Genomic DNA, 22,273 nt, shown 5'->3' with positions numbered 1-22,273 from the left:
TTATGTAACAACACCGCTTCATGCTTTCTCATGAATCCAGTTAAGAAGCTAAGAAACACACAAAAAAAACACTCGAGTTTTATCATTGGCCTTTGTCAATGTGTAACCAATGACTGTATTCTTGACATGCACTGCGCTGTCACAAGGCCTATGACCCACCCAAAAGGAAACTGTCAGGAAAATGAGTATCCAAGGAACTCGACCGCTCCCTCTCCAACCACAGAACACAAGACGAGAGACTGATTGATAGTAAGACAGATTGTCAGCATGAAAAAAAAAAAAAAAATGGCTTTCTGAGCATCTGGCATGCAAACTAAGTACCTGCCACTTTAACATGGTGAGCTGACCATGGTGCAGGCAGGATCAATGGGCTATGAGACACACATTATGTTTCAAGAGACTAAACTGATGGTTTCTTCCAGAACTGGAAAGAACAGTAACTGAATAGGTATCCTTAGTCGCATCTGATCCAACGCTGATTAACACTGAATACAAACCAGACCTGTTTCTTTGACATAATATTGGATTAAGTCAACCAGCTTGATGAGGGGAAGTGAATATGAAGATTTAGAGCTCAGCAAGGAAGAACTAGGGCTAACACAACACTCCTGACATTAGGAGGGTAATTTATCTTATCCTATGTGGTTAAGTGGCTTTGAGAGGTCAGGTGCAGCACGTTTCTGTCTATTAACTGTCAGTGCACTGCAAAGTGACAAGCTCAGACATACAAGTCTACCTTCAGGATGCCTGAAGTGAGAGGCATCCCATCTCATATGCTCAGTAACCAAACCCTTATCCAAAGGAAGGAGACACACAGGAGAAGCTGACAACATTACTTACACTCTCAAGAAACAGTAGGATCTTTGCTATTTCCATTGACACTACTTAATGGAGCTATCTGAACTGCCCTCTGCTCAGTTTAAGCTTAGAAGAGAACCACAGTCTTTTCTTGGCTTTTTCAGTCAACACATCACATTTACCTCAGTCAACTTATTTTCAAGATCTGCTGAAACTTAATACAAAACATCCCCAAAAGACAAAGGATCTTCAAGAACAAGGGAGGAGAGAGTGTCAAGGTGCTATTCTTGCTCAAGAATTTGGGGCATGTATTTCCATAAGCTATGTTACTACCAAGGCTAGAGTTCCCTAGATCCTCAGGGTGTATGCATGTACTACAGCTGAGAACAAAATTATGCTTAAAAATCTGAAAAACAAACAAGCTTGCAAGAATTCAAACACAGTGGGCAATCTGTGGCTTTCTTTTATTGTTATTATTCAATTCAACTCTGCTTAATTAATTTTATGGAACCAAAATACACCAAAAAGGAAAAACAAGGAATATATTTCCATATAAAATGGGCAAAACTTTATGAAAGTAAAGTTATGGAGCTTAAAATATTCCTTGGAGGCAGCACTTCATTTATGTTGTTTATTTTTGAGAAAACATTATGCTGGACAGTAAAAGGATAATAAACATTTTTGAGGAACGAAATCAAACACACCTTTAAAAATAAATGAACAAACAAAATGTGGTGCTTCAAAATAATTCATATGAGCAAATTTTTCATCTTTTCCAGACCTAAATATTATTAAATTTTACTAAAGATATTCCTGAACTTGTCCACAGCAAAATCAATTAGCAGTATAACTACACAGGATAATCGTATTTGGACATACCACAGTAGATCAGCAGAAAAATTGAGTGGAACCCTTCTGATGTGGAATGGACATTATCTGTATCAGGTTCAAATACACACTAGGGAATACTTTAGAAGTTTCTAAGGACAGGGTATTTTGAAGAAATATAGTCTCTTCAGTACAGTAAAAAGAACTGTGTTGGAAATTCTTTTAAAAAGAATCAGCATGAATTTAAGAAGTTATGTTTTCATTTTTGTATTATTTTATCACTGAAAATAATAACTAGTGATTAAAATAAAAGTTATATATTCCACAGTTCTCTCTCTCAAAATGTGTATGTTTATAGTTGTAGACAAGAACACAACCTATCAGAACAACTGGGGACCACAACTGAGAACTGAATTACCCTTAAAAACAGCCAGCCTTTTCAGAAGTCAGGTCTAAATGAGCAATTGCAACATCTGTGCATGGTCAATAAGGTTACTCACCTTTCCTCATGTCACGGCCAGAGACAATCATATGCATTTAATCTCCCTATCACATTATATGTGCAGGGAGAAACACAGTCTGTGCATTGGAGGCGAGACTGAATAAGTGCTGCATCCACGTGGCTGGCAACACACAAACCACGGTACTGCTCCGAAACAAAGTGAAGCGACTTTCTGTGCTGTGTCTTGCAGTCAAGGTGGGGAAAGCTCAGCTGCTTTTTAGGCTGATGGTGGCCTTCTGAATGCTGACTTTTTTGGGGAAACTGAAAGAGTCTGTGTGGCTTTGATAGCCCTTGTAGCTTGTTTTATGAACACTGCTGTGCCATGTTGGAGCACTTGACACAGCAGGGACAGCCGAGCTGCGCTGCAGCACCATCACGCAATTCTCCATCACTTGTCCTAGCAAGAGCTTATCCATCTGCTTTTCTATCCCCAGAAGTTCAGACACTCCGTCATCAAGGTCCCCACCACACAGTCTCTGAACACCCCTCTTGTCATGCTTACGATACAGGAACAGGGAAAGGATTAGGCCTATTCCTGGTCTTTCTTTGTCTGGGTGAGGATAAATAAAAACAAAAAATACCAAACTTTTCTTCAAAAGGTACCATATAGTCAGCTAGACAATCCAACTAACTTCAGCATCCTTATAATTGTTTTTGGTTTGGTTTTTTAATAGGAAAGACACTAGGTGACTAAATGTACGTATTTAAAGAGTAGCGTACTATTTGCAAATAAGCAGATCTTTCTTCCATCCAGACTGGCTTGTAAGACGTACTCAAAGTAACACTATTGACAAGAGTCTGTGCAGAGATTTAAAAGAAACAGCAACATAGCTACATATCCCTCTTAGAATATTTCCTCACAAGTAATATCTTTGTATGCACATGTGTATACACTGTAAATATTCTGCTCAACTACTTTGAAGTGAAGTTTTTACAATGTGAAATCTTGTGAAAGACTTCACAGTGCTCTGGCACAGTTACCTCTGAAAAAACAGCAGGATCCAGTATCACCATAAAACTGCTTTGGAAAGCAAGAGAAGAATGTGTTAGTCATCTAATCTCTGGGTGGATTTTAGGTAGACAAAACCTGGCCAGATGTTGCAGGTTGGGCCTTTCATCAAGACCTTGCCTTTATGTTTCCCGAACAAGACGTCCTAGAGCACTGGCTCAGTACTGACTCAGAATAAAAACATCCACCTACAAGAATCTGCTTAAGAAGCAGCTTTTTTCAGTGTCTAGATTCTCAGGGAAATCTAGCCACATCTGACTGTGTTCAGTGCATGGAAAAAGAAGAAAGCACCACACTGATTCTGTGTAACTGCACACTGCTTCTCTGAGGTGCCAAAAGCAAACAAAATTGGAACAGACTGCTACATTAGTGAACGTTTAGTAGGTCTTCTAACATTCTAGATATTTCAGAATACTCTGCAATATTCTACTAGCCTGAGAGTACACAAATCACGGTTCACTGAAGTCTGAAGTGATGACCTATTTCCAGTCCTTTACTGTTGCCAATGGGAAGATGCCACAAGGCAAGAATGAAGGGCAGTGCAAAAAGCAAATGGATACTCCTTCTTTCCCCATGATGCCTCCTTCCCCAGTACATCTCTGGACTGTTAAGTAAGGGCTAATCACTAGTTTCTGTCATATATTCAGTCTGGCACTGGCAGCAGGAACAGAGTGGTAGGGCACACAACTGTGTTTTACTGCAGCGATGCTGGAACATCACTGAGCCATAATTTCTGTGTGACACTGTGCCTGAATCTCAAACATCTCTGGTGACCGTTTGTAGTGAAATGTACCTCAGTACTGCCGATTCTTGCAAGCCCCTGCTCAAATATGGCTATAAATATACTAGCAAACAGAAAAGCCAGTAATATAAGGAATTCTTTTCACACCGCCTTTGGCATCAGTGTTTTACTGATGCAATGTTCCTAGGTACCCCAAGAATCAAAACATTTGAAATACTCCACTACTTTTCTCTAATTTTACACTTTCACTAAGAACATATTGGATGTCTTGATTTCAAAATGGGGACAACGCCATCACCTCAATTCGTAAAGAAGGCATACCTAACCAGCATTATACTTGTTAATTACTAACTTTGATAATAGTAAACCACAAAATGTCATATATATTCCAGAAATGCTTGATCAAACTCTTACTTTCCATTGTGCATGAAAAGCATCATGAAGAAAAAGAGTCTGTTCTAGCAGATTACAAGAAAAGAAAGATATTGGAAAAATTATATAACGGTACAAGTCAGTGGGGAAAAAAAAAATCCTGAAGCTTGAACGTGCCTTCCATAATAAATCAAATACAGCACAAGGGTCAGTTTAAAAAAAAAAAAAAAGAAAGAAGGTGGTGAGGCATTAGGGAAAAACAGAAGAAAAAAACTCATTCTTCAGAGAAAGAGGAAAGAGATTATTTATCTCCAAAGTGTTAAATTGAACTTGCTGCAAAATTGATCATACCTCTCCAGACTCGGAAATACCCTACAGCAATTATTGATCAAAAGCAGTGAATGTACTACAGACCATGTTTATGTGCCATACAATGAAAAAAAGAGAGGGGAAAAGAACTAAAGTGTGCTTAAAACATACTTAACTTCGAAACACACTCAAATGCTGAGTTACTGATTAGATCAATTATTGCAGGAATGTGTATGAGGACAGATTATCTTCAAGAAAACATACCTGGCTAGATTGAATGAATCATCGATCAAGCCTGCTCGATTACTGACAGAGATAACCTGTGAGGGGCAAGCAGAAATATTGAGCCATTTAGGGCAATGGAACACTGAAGGTTCACCTACCAAAGCAAATTTTAGGGATGAGAAAAGGGGCTTACCTCATGGTTCCTTGTCAGCTGATTAATTAGCAGCCTCCAGTTCCTAATATCATAATTAACTCTAAAGTAGCCAGTCTGGTTGATGTTCCCCAGCAACCAACTTGCCTCTTCCAAATCAGGAATTCTGTGGTGTTCTGGAAACAAAGAAAAAGATGGGAAGGGGACTTGTTTTTAAATTAAAAAGTTCTAATTATATCTGTTCAATTCTTTCCTTCTTTAAACATCCATGAAGGCAGTAGAATTAATTCAAAGACTAACAAAAACATTGTATGTGATTAATAATTTTCTTTATCTGGTCTAATATGGAGAGACACCAGCTGACATTCCTATGGGGACCTTCTACCTACATAAAACTCCAAAGGCATCTTTTTTTCCAGTAAATAGTATTTGTACCAGAGGTGCCCATTTTAAGTCTGGTACATTCTGGCCAGAACAGCTAGAACAGCTTTCTACAACCATAACCCAAATAATTCAATGGATGTGCTATAGAGAGGAGTCTAAACCTGTGATTAAAACAAAGAATTCTTAAGTGTTTCTGCATGTAGTTGATGAAGCTTTTATATTGGATTTTAAATTAAAGTATTTCTAGTTGTACAGCTTTGAGCCACTAACAACTGAGAGGTTCCCCTTTAGAACTAGACCAATTAACCTTATATCAACCAACCTGTTCTTCTTTCCCCTCTTTTTAAGTAATTGCTTTGAAGCTGAAAGTCTAAATTTATTCTAGTATTTGTACCAGCTAGAAGTCAGGCAGTCCATGACTATTTGCAGGACTAGGGATTTAAACAATAAAAATACCCTGAGCTCACAACACACACTTAAAGAATCATCAGGGAATGAAGCCTCAGGCTGCAATGTCTCTTGAAGAAGCCTTCAGTCTAGTAAATTATTCTGACAGAACTGATCATGAACCAGAACTCACTAAAAATCCAGCTTTTTTTTTTTTTTTCTACTGTAATAAAATTAGTTTGTACACTGTTGAAAAAATAAATAGTCTTCTCATGCATTTTTTAAAATAAAAAAGAAATACACAAAATTTCTCTTAAATGTAATGCCATCAGGGAATTGTTTAGTATGCTTGAATCCCCTGAAAGTAATGAATGGAAAAAAAATGTAACAATACAGACTTAACAATTCTCATATACTATCTAGAATGTAGACTTACTAAAGAAATTGATTTGTTTCAGTTTTTCTTATAAAACAGTAATTTCTGAGCAAATAACAGATGACTAGGACTGCAGATAGAAGTTATGCTTCTCCCTTGACTAAATACCTTTAGCAAACACACCATCATTTTAAGGTGCAAAAATACAAAGAGCAGCAAGACTCAAATCCTAAAAGCATCAAATTATATGTTTAACTTTAAATTAATGGAATTGTGTTATGCACATGAATTCAGATAAAAAGCTGCAGGATTAAAAAAAATAAAGTCCTCTTCTCACCTAGGTCATTCTGACATCATTAAAATATCTTAAAAATACACTTCTTAGAAACACGTAAGTCTAGGATAACTCAGTTGTTGCATGCTCAATTCAATTGTTATTGCTCTACTAAGGTTTGTCTAACTGACTTGCACCAGTTCAATTTTATTCTATATAAACAAATGGGGACAATAAAATATAGACTCCTGGTTTTAGTTAAAATATTCTTCCCATCCATTTAGTTATCTGCAATAAAGCACCAAGCAGATACACCCTTTAGGAGTCAACATATCCTGCAGAATAGGACTAAGTGAGAAAACTACAACCAAGTCCTACAATTCTGTGGTTTTCCCAGGCATTCATACCCTCAAAGCACCTAAGCTGCATTTGGAACAAGGTTTTCACACCGGGTGTCTGTCCTTCCTTCCTTCCTTCCTTCCTTCCTTCCTTCCCTTCCTTCCTTCCCTTCCTTCCTTCCTTCCCTTCCTTCCTTCCCTTCCTTCCTTCCCTTCCTTCCCTCCTTCCCTTCCTTCCCTCCTTCCCTTCCTTCCTTCCCTTCCTTCCTTACTTCCTTTCCTTCCTTCCTTCCTTCCCTTCTTTCATTCCCTTCCTTCCTTCCCTCCCTTCCTTCCCTCCCTTCCTTCCCTCCCTTCCTTCCCTCCCTTCCTTCCTTCCCCCCTTCCTTCCTTCCCTCCCTTCCTTCCCTTTCTTCCTTCCCTTCCTTCCTTCTCTGTTAAACACTGGGCTATATAGCTCAGTCCCAAGCAAACTCTCTTAAGACTGATGTATTGAATTACTCTTCTGTTTAAATTAGTTTTTCACTGGACTTGAAGTCAGAATCACCCAGTTACTCCAGACTACCTATGAAAAACTTGAACCTGGTTCCTGTGTAAATCACTGAATCTTTTACAAAGAAAAAGATTACTGTAGAAATACTGTAGAAGATCATAACAATTTACAGCATAGTGATAAAGGCTCTTTCTTAGAACAGATTTGGACCAAATATCTGCTGTAAAACAAGGAGAGAAGGAATTTGAATCTGGATCTGCCCCATTCTATTTACTTTACCCAGCATGGTGCTGTGAATACAGCCTGTCACCCCTAATTCTCAGATGAGTTCCTTATCAAACTAGAGGGTTTCTTAAGAGCAACAGCAAAATATCCACTTGTCTATCTAGGAAAGATGGCATTTAGAAATTTGCTGGGTCTTCAGAGGTGTGCTGCTGTGCAGGGCCAGGAGCAGGCTGCTCATGCTTGACAGAGTTCCTACCACCTTAACCCAGTTCTGCTTTCCGCCCATGCTTGTCTGTTGCTAACTAACCTTTAAATGCTACCATCTTTGAAAGTAATTACTTGTAACTTGTCAATCCCTGCAGCTCTATGACACCTAAAAAACATATCAAATTGGCTATGAGCACACCTTAATCAATATCTGGGAAAATACAATAAATGGACAGTTTCAAAATCAGATGCAACAAAAAAAAAAGTATATACATTTTTTCTTGTTTGAGTATTTTTATGAAATTTTGATCTCTGAAGCGAAGAAAAATACTTATGCTTTAATGGAGTACCAAATGATACTTGCCAGTCAAATATGACAAGGTCAAAATAACCTATTTCACAAGTAACAGCTGTGCAACACCTCCAAAATGTATTGGTTTGATGTAGAACAGTATCTTTTCAAAGCTCAATGGCATTATTGCTGTTTGGGTCAGTTTAAATCCAACCATAACCCCTCACTATAATTTTTTATAAGACCACTCGTGTTGACCTCCTCCTGAAATACAGGACAAGAATCTTTCATGCCTTTCCAGCTAATACAAGCATGTGATTATTTTAAAGGACTGCCTGACGCATGTGCTTCACATAGTTCTATATAATTTACTGGAATTTAATTTTTTGAGTCTGATTATTTTCATGCCTTTCTATAAAAGAAATTCTTTATTTTGGTGATTACAGCACTGAAAATTCCTATACACCTGGGCAATTTCTCCACTTAGCACAAACACATTTATTAGTTTCCTGTGGAAAGTATTATAGTTAGGAAAAAGGTAGTAATTCAGTGTTAAACCCTGTATTAACCATTCATGACTTTCTAAACAACAACAAAGATTTCATTTGGGAAGAAATCTATCTTTCATGGGTTTAGTTTACCTCTTACAATTCCATCTAAAATATATAAGCAGTTGTATTGGAGATTAAAGGGAATTTTTAAAACTTTCCTCCATCAGAAAGTGTTTTTCCATGGTTACATTTGGGATTCCTCAGAAAACAACACTACTCTGAATCTTCCAGTTTTGCCACATACATATAGGAGACATTCAGGAGGAAATGGTTAAATCTTATGACATATGTTTTGAAGTAAGAAAATCAGCTAGGGTCTGATTCTCATTTTCTCTGCTCTGGAAGTGTGAGACTCCTCCAGCTGGTGCTAACTGCATGTTGCTTGAAGTTCTGAGCTCTCCCAGCTCTTGAGTAACTTCAGCTCCATCAAAAGCAGCAGGAATGATGGAAGCCTGCTGCTTCACATGGCAACATAAGCATCTCCTGAAGCAGGCCTGGGTGAAGGACAGCCTTCTGCAAGATGCTGCTCCAATGCTGACAAGAGTGTGGGCTAAACACAGTTCTACTACAGGTTCAAGTGTTCAGACTCACAGTTGTTATTTTAAGTCTAGCATACTAAGAAATTGGTTTAATGCTGGTAGAATCCCTACTGGGAGAACTGACTCCATTTTCATGCAAAAGTAATTCCACAAGAGTAGCACAATTTCATGCCAACAACAGCAAGTGAAATTTTTCTGACAATGTTCCATGAGGAATTTCACCACAATCACAATATTTCATGAAAATATACTGTCTTTAACTAAATTCTGCAAATTTTTTGCAAGAACTTTTCATACAAGAAGACAAACCAGAAGAAAAAGTTCTTATAAGCTCACTTGCCATGTTGCCATAGCTCCACGTTGAAACAAAATGTTTTGTTATAGTGAACAACAGAATAAATGGAGCACATCAGTAAATATGATCACGGTTTTTTCTCAAATACTCTTTCCTCAGACTACCCTTCTATCCATTAACATTCCTACATTATGGACCTGCTAATGTCTAAGGTGATACACAATAAAAGCAGCAGTTTTCTGTTAAGATGTTTGCTCAGCTCTTGGGATAAGGGGAGTAATTCTGCCTCACTCTGTCAAAATCGTGCCAGGATTGCAGGTCTTGTATCCCTGGTCCTCAGCATGGCTGGCTAAAGTTGTAAAGCAGGACCTATACATTTATTTTACACCACAGTGCTTCCCTTCTTCCTGTTTGTGAAAGATAAAAGAGTGGAGTGTGGAAATAACATAGGTCAAGCTCAGCAGCTGAGTCTCAGAAAGGTAAAGAAATAGTATTTTTCTAATGTTCTATTCCCCAGTGGGCATCCAGCAAGCCTCAGGTCAGAAGCAGCTGTCTCCTACAAAACACTTCATGAAGGAGAATCGGAGTGTCAAGGGGCTTACAGTTAAAGCAGAGTTTATCTAACAGGAGATGGCATAATATAGTGAGACTTGCTCTTTGGAAGGCAATTGCCCTGTTGAACATTCTTTCGTCCATCTCATGGCAATCCTGTGGAGATACTAAGAGGAGGCTGAATGAGCGTCACTTTACCACAGTATCACAGTATCACAGTACGTTTGAGATTGGAAGGGACCTCAAAAGATCATCTAGTCCAATCCCCCTGCTGGAGCAGGGAATGCCTAGGTGAGGTCACACAGGAACATGTCCAGGTGGGTTTTGAATGTCTCCAGAGAAGGAGACTCCACAACCTCTCTGGGCAGCCTGTTCCAGTGCTCTGTCACCCTCACTGAGAAGAAGTTTTTTCTCAAATTTAAGCGGAACCTCTTGTGTTCCAGCTTGATCCCATTACCCCTTGTCCTATCATTGTTTGCCACCGAGAAGAGCCTGGCTCCATCCTCATGGCACTCACCCTTTATATATTTATAAACATTAATAAGGCCACCTCTCAGTCTCCTCTTCTCCAAACTAAAGAGACCCAGCTCCCTCAGCCTTTCTTCATAAGGGAGGTGCTCCAGTCCCTTAATCATCTTCGTTGCCCTATGCTGGACCCTCTCCAGCAGTTCCCTGTCCTTCTTGAACTGAGGGGCCCAGAACTGGACACAATATTCCAGATGTGGTCTCACCAGGGCGGAGTAGAGGGGAAGGAGGACCTCTCTCGATCTACTAGCCACCCCCCTTCTAATACACCCCAGGATGCCATTGGCCTTCCTGGCCACAAGGGCACAGTGCTGGCTCATGGTCATCCTGTTGTCCACCAGGACCCACAGGTCCCTTTCCTCTACACTGCTCTCTAATATGTAATTTCCCAACCTATACTGGAACCTGGGGTTGTTCCTGCCCAGATGCAGGACTCTACACTTTCCCTTGTTATATTTCATTAGGTTATTCCCTGCCCAACTCTCCAGCCTGTCCAGGTCCCGCTGGATGGCAGCACAGCCTTCTGGCGTGTCAGCCACACCTCCCAGCTTAGTGTCATCAGCAAACTTGCTGATAGTACACTCTATTCCCTCGTCTAAATCGTTAATGAATATATTGAATAATATTGGCCCCAGTACTGACCCCTGAGGCACTCCACTAGATACTGGCCTCCAGAGGCAAGGAAGTCCATTAGAGGAATATTTCCCTGGAACTTAACAAGTCAGTCAATATATATGAGGTGGGGATGGAAAGAGCAGGGAGGCAGACTGCAAAGCTGTGTCAGTCCGTTCAGCAGCACTTGCTGAGTCACATGGAGATGTTTCCTACCTGGTCTCTGAGAGCCAGAACAGTCATGCCATGGAACAGCAAATTTGCCTTTGTCCAAAGCCTTGCTCATCTGTTTGAAATGGATGCTAGCTAAACCTCCTTACTGGAGGTTAAAGCCAGTTCTCCTGGATTTCAAGAAACATGATAGGTGAGCCTGTGCTTCCACACTTAGTACTCCTTCAGCAGCAATTGCCAACACCTTCCTGCAAGCTCTGATAAGCAGTCCTCTGGTGGGGGTGGGCTCAGTTCAGAGCTGGTCCTTGACTTTTTACCCACTACTGGGTTTGGGCTAATCCCAAAATACTGAGGACATTATGTTCATACAGCATTACAACTACTGCAAAAGAGAAAACTTATCTAGGAGAAACAGAGACAAGCCTTGGATCTATGACAGAGCAGAAGTCTGTAACATCAATGATTTCCACAGTGCTAGTGAAATCTATTATTCAGCAGAACTGCGAGAATGTAGCACCAAGACCACTGCAGCCATCTTAGTGTGATGTCTCTGACCTCAACATCAACAGGAAGGCTAATCACGAGATGTCTCCTTTCTTTGTGACCGGTTTAGTTTTCAGAAGCTTAACAGCTGTCACTCACCTGGAGCAGAATTGCCTCATCCATGGCTACGGGGAGTGAAAAGGGAAAAAGGCGGTGGTGACATACCTGTGCAGCACTTTGAGAGCAAGAGAGACAGCTCCATTTCACATGGCCAGACAAACTGAGCCACTAAAAGGGTCATCTGACAGCTGGCATAAGAACTAATAGGTAGAAAAATGGTTACATAAATGCTATGGCTCACTGGGTAAGGAGAGCAGAGACTGGCAGAAGCACATGCAAAATGAAAACCTTCCAAAATTATGACTACATACTTTCCACAAACAGGTGTGAAGAGCTACACTAAATATGAAACATCTTGGAGATTATGCACTTTGTCAGGCAAGTTGCCAAGGTCTGGCACTGTTCTCTCTACAGGATTTGTTGCAAAGGACAATGAATTAAATCTCAAAAAGATGCTGCATAGTTGTAATTTCCAGTGTGCTCCTTCACCTCGATATCGTGAAGAGTGGACAGAATGAGCTCTGTTGCCAGCAGTTGCGATGATCTGCAATTATCTGAACTAATCCTGCCCAGCATGTTGAACAATTAGAGATCTGCATGCCTTACTATCTCTAGTATGTAACAAGACACAGCCAGGATGAGAAGAGAGCAGCAAACCAAGCATTCTACATTCAGTGGCTCTCACAAGACTGGACAGTAGCCTTCTGTCCCTTGCTCATGAAAATGCCAATTGGCACCCTACAATACCTAGATGAGGTAACAGATATGGTAGCAAAAGGATGCAAAAATCAGTAATTCAATCTCTTGTCCTTTTGGATGTACATGAAGGAATACGCTCTCTCATCAGCAAATAACCACCCCTGACAAACTCTAGTCCAACGCAGGGGGTGTACTTCCCTAGGAAATCATTATTTCAGCTAACACAAAAAATAAGTATTTCCTCATGACAATACAAGTAGCTATTTCAAAACTCATTTGTCTCAGGTAACACACAGACAAGGTTAATTTTATTGAAAAAAAATTAAGTGATATGCCAAGTCATTAACTGGGGCCCTCTTCATTACTGGCAGCTGAAATAAGGTATGTGATCAGTATTACATGAGAGACAACTGACAGATCTTCATCATCTCCTATCTACTCTTCAGGTTACCCTGAAAGCTTCTTTACCACAGCAGTTCAGTCAACAACAAGGAAATGCCCATTCCTTCCTTGAGAGGGCATTGAAAATATCCTCATGAATAGCATTTCCACCTAATTTGATTTGAGTATCTGTATTCATTTACACTCACTTGAAGTACAATGCGACCACTCCCAATCTTCCAAATATCCTCTGGAGTAGTTTGTTTCACCTTCAGCTGGCAAAGTTGTTCCCAGCCTACTTGCTGGGACAACACTGAAACTGTATCCTCTGCACAACAGAAAGTCTTCCTGATTCTTGCCATCCACAAGAATCAATCCTGGGAAACGTCCTTTCCAGTCTCAAAATCCCTCCCACATCCCCGTGAAACAAACATAACAGCTGCAGAAAATCTCCAGGACCACCACAAATTCATCTATACCAGCCCCAATACATAACAGTACACACAATGAGTCATATATTGAGTACATTCAAGGATGTTCTTCCTGGTTTTTTTAAGTTGAGAAATTCTTCAGCTGAGCTAGACAACAATAAGCAGAAGCAAGAGGACATGCTTTCTGTGGTCATAAGTTTACAGTCTCACTTTCAATGAGGCAGAGCAAGTGACTGAGTAAGAAAGTAATGATGAAGGACAAGGATAATGACAATAGATCACAGTGGCATTGATTCGCTACACAGGAAACTGATGACTCAAAAAGGTTCCTCTTCAATTTCTATATAGCAGCCACCCCAAAATCATTGCTCACACTGGCCATCATTAATTTGTTGATTTCTTGAAGGCATTTCGATAGGAGCAGTAGATCTTAAAAGAGTGGGTAGTGGTTTTATGGACTTGTTCCTCCACAGCACTCTGCAAGTAAAAGGCAATGAAGAAGCAACTGTGCATATAATAGTGATATACTGAATGTTCAAGGCAGGAGTGAAGGGAAGGAGGCATGCATGTACAACCTAATGAGATGAGATGAGATGAGGTGAGATGATCAACTCTCTCTGAAGTCAGTGGGAATCTTTCTATTAACTTCAATCAAGCCCTAAAGGACAAAAGTAGAACAAGTCATTAAGGCAGACTGTGAAAGTGCAAACAGGTTTTGAAGTGTTCTGGATGTGTTAATATTAAAAAGCATGGCCAAGGCGATATATTTCTGCGAAGTGAGGCAGCATCTGTATGCTTTGACTAGAGTATGTTTCCCAGGTATAAAAAGTCCTCCGGTCCCACGTACATTTCTAGATCATTATATCATGGGAACAGCATAAAATATGTTATGTTCTGGTAGGCTGCAAATGATCACAGCAAAGAAACACCTTATACCACTAGAAAGTTGGGATACTCAGATTTCCAGTGATCATGCACCATTCATTTCCAGTCCTGCTGGCTACTAAACTCTATGTCACTATTATCGTTTAGTGACTTATAAAAGAAAATTTAAAAAAAAAAAAAAGAAAAAAACACAGGCTCACACAGGTTTGACTCTTTCCTCTCTACAGTTAAATTTCTATCAAAGGGAAATCTCTATACTCTTCTAATTTTACAAGAAGGGGTCAGTTCTCCCACCATAGCCCTTGAGTCAAGGGGATGCATGGCTTCTTCTTTTCCCTTCCATATAATAATTCTATTCAATTGTACACATTTCTTCCCTCACTATCTTCAATTCCAGTCCAAAACTGTCAGCTGATGTAGCAGGAACTGCTAAGAAAATAGAGAAATACTTCATGAAATTTCTATGGCAGGATTCCTTTTTCAGGGTGATAAAAAAAACACCGGTATCTAGTTCTAGCTGTCCTCAGGACAATAACTATTATGATCATGTTGGAACTGAGAAGGGAGAAAATAAGTAGTAAGCAGAACAATGCACTTTTGAGGTCCAGCATCTGGTTATCTAATAGAGAGAAGAAATACTTTGATAGGTCAGTAAGGAAATTTTTAATGACAGTAAGCACTTCTTAGTCCTGGTTCACACTATGGATCAGAGTTCAAAATGCCAGAATTCTAAATACTTTGCATTTACTAAGTTATATTCATCAGATGCTTTGCTATAAAAATATTACATTTAAATTTCACCAATCAATAAAGTGAATTGCATTCATCAATGATTTGATATGTGTTGCTAAATAAAAAAATCTTAGCACTTAGGTACACATTTCTAGGTAAAAGCTTTTCATTATACTGTCTAACTTCTGCAATAATTATAAATCTTGCTTGTTGCTCACCCTTCACTCCTCCTCCCTCCCTTCCCAACTCTCCTTTTTTTTTGTAATTCATTGCAAGTAGCTAAAACTGGGTGCAGAGCAACTAAACAATTACCTAGGATCAATTCCAAAGAAACAGTTGAGGAAAACACAAGTATGCTTTATGAGATTCCACTGGGAGGAAAGTTTATTTTTACCTGATTTGTTAGACACCCATATAATTGCCTCTGATGAGATGTGGCTCGTATTTCCTACCGCAATTGTTAATGGAATCTGCCACAAGTAGCTGCAAGACAAAGGAGGGGGAATCTAAGAACAAAAATACTGAACTGATTCTTCTCACAGCAATCAGGGATCATGTCAAAGAAATCAAAACACAATTTCAGTAGCAGTGTAAAGATGTGGATTCTAGCAAGTCACTTTGATTTTGAAATGCATTTGCTATTAGCAATCAAACAATGAAAAAGTCATTCATCTTTAAAAAAAAAAACTGAATTATATTTTACATTTTTCACACACTGTTATCATATGAGGGCTTTTTTGCAAGGCTTTCCTAGTTTAAGAAAATGATTAACAAAAAAGGAAGTAAGGATTTCCCACAGAAAGAAGAACACTCTTTTACATTTACTTTGAAAAATAAAATCTCCAAGTAAAATATGCTTTGATGTATAGGGACTCCAAACATTAAAAATAACATGCTCTTCTAGCAACTTCTTACAAAGCTATGACAGGTTTCATAGCTACTGATTTATAAAAACAAAATGAATGGGATGGATCTACACTTCTTTGCACCACCTATTATCACTTACATGTACACAGACTGGGCAAAACATGCTACATGTGGATTTGGAGATATGCTGGTGTAATCAGACCCAGACATCCTTATAGGGTATCACAAGTTGTTTCTCATTTGGCATAAATATTATAATTTACCTTGGACTTTTATATAACATATTTATCTCAGTAAACAGGAATTGGCTGTATTAAGTCAATCTTTTGGGAGAGATGCTCCTGCTCTGGTGAGGAGGATTGGACTGGATGATCTTTCGAGGTCCTTCCAACCCCTAACATTCTGTGATTCTGTGATAAATTCCTGTGCATCTTCATCATCATCTCTCTTCCTGAACACTCAAAAGTTTTATTTTACCAGCCAGTGACAGAACAGACAATTCCCTCACAGGTCTGCCATGCCATTTTGTACACTGGTCAAGGGGAAGCACTCAGTAATGGTACAGGTACTTTTGTCTAGGGACTAAGTGTGCATTATAGCAAGGCAGCATGGCAAGAGAATGGCCCCAACTCAGCTACCACCTCATGCTACCACTTAGATATCAAATAAGTATATAATTTTAGACTGATTGCATTAAAATGGTGCAAGGATGAGTGTGGGCAAGTTCTTGGTACCCACATCAGCTTCTCTCCTGCTAATACACAACATGGCAAAGCTAACCTATGGTACCATAAAATTAAGGTTTTCTCTTTTCCACTTACCCAGAAGCCTGCTCCACTGAACTACAAACACCACCCACATGTGCCCCAGGCACAGCTGACACACGCTGGCTTACAAGGGCTGTGCCTGGGAAGGTGTCTGCCATTTGGCACTGCAAACCACGACAATCATGCACCACCAAATTCCTCCTGTGCCAATTCAGTGAGAAATGGTAGACTACTCAGTACCTTCTGTTCCCTGCTGCTCTCAGATTTCATTAATAAAATGAGGATTATCTGATTCTATTATTTCAAAGGCCAGATCCAGAAAATGCTTCCAGACATGAGTAACTCTGCACACTTGACATAAAGACAGGGAGAGCAGCTCCGCTGTGGGAGTTCGGCTGCCAGGGCTCAGGGTTAACATGGCGTCTCACTTGTGACCTCATCACCATGGACTTGCCTGGGGATCTGGAGTCTGGGTTCAACCTGGCTGCTGCCCCCAGGCCTTGCTGGGGGCTAGGAGAGACCCCTGTCCCATCCGCCCTGCCTCCATGCTTGGCTCCCCACCACTTTGCAAACAGCCCCCCACAAGCCCGTGGGTTTGCAGTGCTCAGAACAGAATCACATGTGCCAGGAAATACTTGTCCATACAGCAGTGATTCAGCACAGAGGAGGAGATATTTGGAAAACCGTAGGGCTGAAAGAGCTATGAGTGACACTAGAAAGAAAACATGGCATTTATTGCCATATGGGAGAAGAAAAAAGGTCCCATGTGATTTTGAGTTCTCTGAAAGTTGGTATCATGACACAATGGGAAAATAATAACATCTACATGTGCACCAAAGACACGCTCCACGTGAGCACATGCTCTGGCAGACATTTGTTGGATAATAAAGTTGTGGCATCTGAAGATGCTACTGCCATTATCAATCTGCCCGCTCCTTGTGCGGGATGCTGTAATACCACCCTGACAGCACAGTCAGCAGCAAAGGATGACCCCCTGGTGCAGTTGCTTCTCCAGTTCTCAGTCAGGTCTTTGTGCAAAGTTACCTTTATTGTTGGCTTAAGTAATACACTGGACTGTGAACAACAGTAATGAGGTGAAAACATGCATAGTCCTGCTGCTTCTGGTACAGCAGTAATAACTTTTGGGTTTGAGAGGTGAGGGCAGTCAGAAGATGCTGTGAAGTGATGCACCAGAGAATATTCGCCACTCTCCTAAATAAATTATGCCTTACTAGACACCCACCACTAGACACCATCTAGGAAAGATGCCATCTTTAAAAATAAACCCAATTCTAAATACTCAGTTCTCCAGAATGAAAAAGATGCTGGCAAATTGTGAGTGAGAAAAATGAGGCAAACTTAAGCGAATAACTTATACAGTATTTGAAAAACAGGAACTTTGGTATTTTTTTAAAAAAAATAACTGCATTTTCACAGTATTTTTATGACTCTTAAGATTGGGTCCTGCTGAAAAAGTTATACAGCAAAATAAAAGATACCGAGAGCTGCCTATGCAGCCTATTTAAATACATACATACACATACACGAATATAAGTGTACGAACACATACATGGACATCTGTTATTTTGAGAAGGAACTTCATAAGAATATATTCTCTACATTGAAATATCTATACAGAGAAGACTTTTATATTACTTTATTTTATGTTCCCTCCAATTAAGGTAAGTCCCATTGAAATAAGGTCAGATCCATCTCTGAAAGGTGATCTAGCTGTGGAACAGAAGTAATGTAAGCTACTCATCCTAGAAAAGACATGTCAATCCAGTTGGGAAGATCAGTACTGGCAGGTTTAACTTTTATCTCCCCAAGATGAAAGACCTTCTCAGCACTCTCCAGAACCTCCAAATATTATCCTCTCAGTTACTGGTTTACTAGGTGAACCACAGATTTCTTTTCAGCAGACCTCTCCAGAAACCTGATTTTCCTGCTTGTACTGCTGTTGTTCTCTGTATGTTTATCAGCTTTCCCTTTCCAGTCCTCTTCATTCTCATCGAAAGTTCTGCCACCGTTGCAGAAGAAGCCATGACTGACTTTTTAATCTGTATGTGAAAAAGATGTTTCTGGCTCACCTTCCAAAAATTTCCTTCTCCTACACACCATCTCTAAGTGATCAGTATAGACTGTGTTCTTCGGGGATGACTAGAAAGAAGCAAACTTTTTTGTACTTTTCTATTGCACTTTTCTGCTTTACAGAGAAAAGAGGAATAGGGGCCACTCACCTGTTTTTCTCCTGCTTTGTCTGCGAGTAGTACATATCTTTTATTTATTCTTTATATGCTGGGAGCACATACAATCTGTGTATGTATTTGACCAAGGAAAGGAGTATCCTGTTCCACTTGGCCAGCTGCTGCCTGATGTGACAAAATATTTTCAGTGAAAGTAAGAATATGGCCTTGGGGGCCCAGTGACTGGGGCAGCAGGACTCAAAACATCCCATTTGGCCCTTCTGCCCTCTGTAGGAATCAGATGCCTGTTCAGGCAGCACGATTAAGCCCTGGGTGAAATGGAGCTAAAAAACTCTTTGTTCAGTCTGTCTGAAATGTTGATGAGCTTCAGAGGGATCCACACAGAATGTCCCTCTGGATACAAACCTGATGACTTCAACAAGGAGCTAAAGGCAGACCTCTTAATTGTGGGGAAACTGAGGGCTATTTCAGGAATTTAAGAAGTCAGCTCTGAGGATGAGGAGGAGAGAAATCTAAAATCGGAATTGACATGGTAAAAATGAACTCTGCTGTACATAACATTGTTAAGTCATAAATGTCTTAAAGAATGTAGGAAATTAGGATCATGTTGAAAGGTAGTATAAATAAGTCTTTTACTGTTGATTTACAAGTGAGAAACTGTTAATTGGAAATAGTTAAATTTAGGTTGACATGCACAATTAAAAGGAATGCTTTGGTGTTTATGTGGTTGTTGGGTGTTGTTTGGTTGGTTTGGGTTTTTGTTTGTTTTTTTGTTTGTTTGTTTGTTTTTCATTAGCCACACATCAATGCATAATACCGAAGTGTGCTAGTATCTCAATTCAGCTTAAACCATAATCAGGGGGACTTGTTTGATAAAGTAATACAACCTTGCATCTGCCAAGGTACATGCAATACTAGAAGCTAGCTAATTATGCTCTGCTTGTGTTATATAGATTTTTTTGCCTTGAGCATTACATAATGACTACATAGCCAATATTAGTGTACTTTATCTCACTGAGAAAATTAACATATTTGTGAGAAGTATTTGCTTAGGCTTTGACTTCCAACAAAGAACTGAGATCCCTTCATGGGCGAATTTTGAGATGATGAAGTATTAAGCAAACATTATGCCTCATGCTTCTGCCTTTGATGAACAGTAATGTTCTAATAACTTTGGATCTTCAGTGGAACAATTAGTTGGCTTCTTTGCAAAGAGCTATGCAAAGTCAAAAAAAATGGCAGTAGATTATTTCCTCCGCACAAAGATCTCAGGTCATTAAAGAAGAAAAGTCAAGGTTCCTAGAGTTTCAGATTTTGCACACCTTTTCAACTACTTTTTCACATTAATGAACATTTTTGCTGAGATGTAAACCCATATGTTTTCAAGATTCATCCTCCCTGTAAACATAATGTGTCAAGCTTCCACCCACTGCTTCTAATGAACACCACATTCTTCTAGTGACATTTCTCCTTTCTCCCCAGATTCCAACGTAAATGAAGAAGTTCAGCTATTCCTAGTCATTACTCACAGAACAATGAAGGTAGCTGCTCAATATTCAGAAGCTTATTATCCTTGGCTGCATTACAAAGAGTGTACAAGTAATGGGATTGCTTCATGTAAAGTGACAGAACATCTGTACCTAAAATATCACAGCAGAACTTAGCTGACCTGCTTTTTGTATGTGAGAGGATGTGGACAACCACATCCCTCTCTATATCCTTCTGCTTTTACAGACCTTTGGGTTAAAGACTCCTAATCTATCCTGCTGTTCCTTATACAGAAACTATACTTAATCCTTCTTATTGTCTACCTCTATATTTTTTCTATCTATTATAGTCATTTCCAGGTCAGAAAGCCAGACCTGCCCTCTGTGCTTTGAAGGTAGCTCTACCATGGATTAAGAGAGGCACAATTCTTTTCCTTTCTACACTCTTATACTTCTTATATTCTCCTTTCCAACTAAATCCCTACTGTTCTATTTACTTGCTTCACTGTGTCTGCACACTGAGCTGGTGTTTACAGAAAATTATGTACCATAACTTCAAGATCTCTTTCCTCAGAGAGAAGAGTTTCTTCAGAACTCACCACTGAGCATCTAAGTTACGACTGTCTTCCTCACATGTATCATCTTTGCAGTTATCAATATTAAGCTTCATTGGTCATTTTATTGCTATGTCAACCAGCACTGAGGGATACTTCTGTAATCTTGGTAACAACTTCTGGTTTTACTACCCTCACAAAACTCCTACCACTGGAAAACTCTGTCACCTCACTCTTCCATGCCATTTATCACATCATGGAATAGGAAAAACTTCAGCAAAGGTTTCTCAATAATTTAATGCGTTATCACTCTCCACTGAGAAATTCAACCATTTAATTCCACACTTTTTACTTATATCACAAAATCACAGAATCACAGAATGTTAGGGATTGGAAGGGGCCTCGAAAGATCATCTAGTCCAATCCCCCTGCCAGAGCAGGAACACCTAGATGAGGTTACACAAGAAGGCGTCCAGGCAGGTCTTGAATGTCTCCAGAGTAGGAGACTCCACAACCCCACTGAGAAGAAGTTTCTTTTCAAATTTAAGTGGAACCTCTTGTGTTCCAGTTTCAACCCATTACCCCTTGTCCTATCATTGGTTGTCACCAAGAAGGGCCTGGCTCCACCCTCGTGGCACTCGCCCTTTATATATTTATAAACATTAATGAGGTCACCCCTTAGTCTCCTCCAAGCTAAAAAGACCAAGCTCCCTCATCCTTTCCTCATAAGGGAAATGCTCCACTCCCTTAATCATCTTCATTACCCTGCACTGGACTCTTTCCAGCAGTTCCCTGTCCTTCTTGAACTGAGGGGCCCAGAACTGGACACAATATTCCAGATGTGGTCTCATCAGGGCAGAGTAGAGGGAAAGGAGAACCTCTCTCGACCTACTAACCACCCCAATTCTAATACACCCCAGGATGCCATTGGCCTTCCTGGCCACAAGGGCACAGTGCTGGCTCATGGCCATCCTGTTGTCCACCCGGACCGCCAGGGCCCTTTCCCCTACACTGCTCTCTAATAGGTCATTCCCCAACTTATACTGGAACCTGGGGCTGTTCCCACCCAGATGCAATACTCCACACTTGCCCTCGTTATATTTCATTAGGTTATTCCCTGCCCAACTCTCCAGCCTGTCCAGGTCCCGCTGGATGGCAGCATAGCCTTCTGGCATGTCAGCCACTCCTCCCAGCTTCGTGTCATCAGCAAACTTGCTGATAGTACACTCTATTCCCTTGTCCAAATTGTTGATGAATATATTGAATAATATAGGCCCCAGTACTGACCCTTGAGGCACTCCACTAGATACAGGCCTCCAACTAGACTCCGCCCCATTGACCTCTCTGGCTTCTTCCCTTCAGCCAGTTCTCAGTCCACCTCACTACCCAATCATCCAGATCGCACTCCCTCAGTTTAGCTGTAACGATGCTGTGGGAGACTGTGTCAAATGCCTTACCGAAGTAAAGGCAGACCACGTCCACTACTCTGCCATCATCCATCCA

At 40.1% G+C, this 22,273-nt stretch overlaps 1 protein-coding gene across 2 annotated transcripts in view; it reads right to left on the bottom strand.

Annotated features, from left to right (window-relative positions):
* The window catches only part of TRHDE (thyrotropin releasing hormone degrading enzyme), a 208,504-nt gene that overhangs the window by 37,700 nt on the left and 148,531 nt on the right, over positions 1-22,273 (bottom strand). For both annotated transcript variants that reach the window (XM_021298155.2, XM_065040569.1), the window contains 3 exons: positions 15,283-15,371; positions 4,979-5,112; positions 4,825-4,880 (listed from right to left, as the gene is read on the bottom strand). In XM_021298155.2, coding sequence (XP_021153830.2) covers positions 4,825-4,880; positions 4,979-5,112; positions 15,283-15,371 — 279 coding nt within the window. The remainder of the gene's footprint in view (positions 1-4,824; positions 4,881-4,978; positions 5,113-15,282; positions 15,372-22,273) is intronic.

This window comes from Columba livia, chromosome 1 (assembly GCF_036013475.1).
Source record: "Columba livia isolate bColLiv1 breed racing homer chromosome 1, bColLiv1.pat.W.v2, whole genome shotgun sequence".
In the NCBI taxonomy this organism is placed as follows: Eukaryota; Metazoa; Chordata; class Aves; order Columbiformes; family Columbidae; genus Columba; species Columba livia.
The sequence above is the reverse complement of the archived record's forward strand: the minus strand, read 5'-3'. Positions and strand labels throughout refer to the sequence as shown.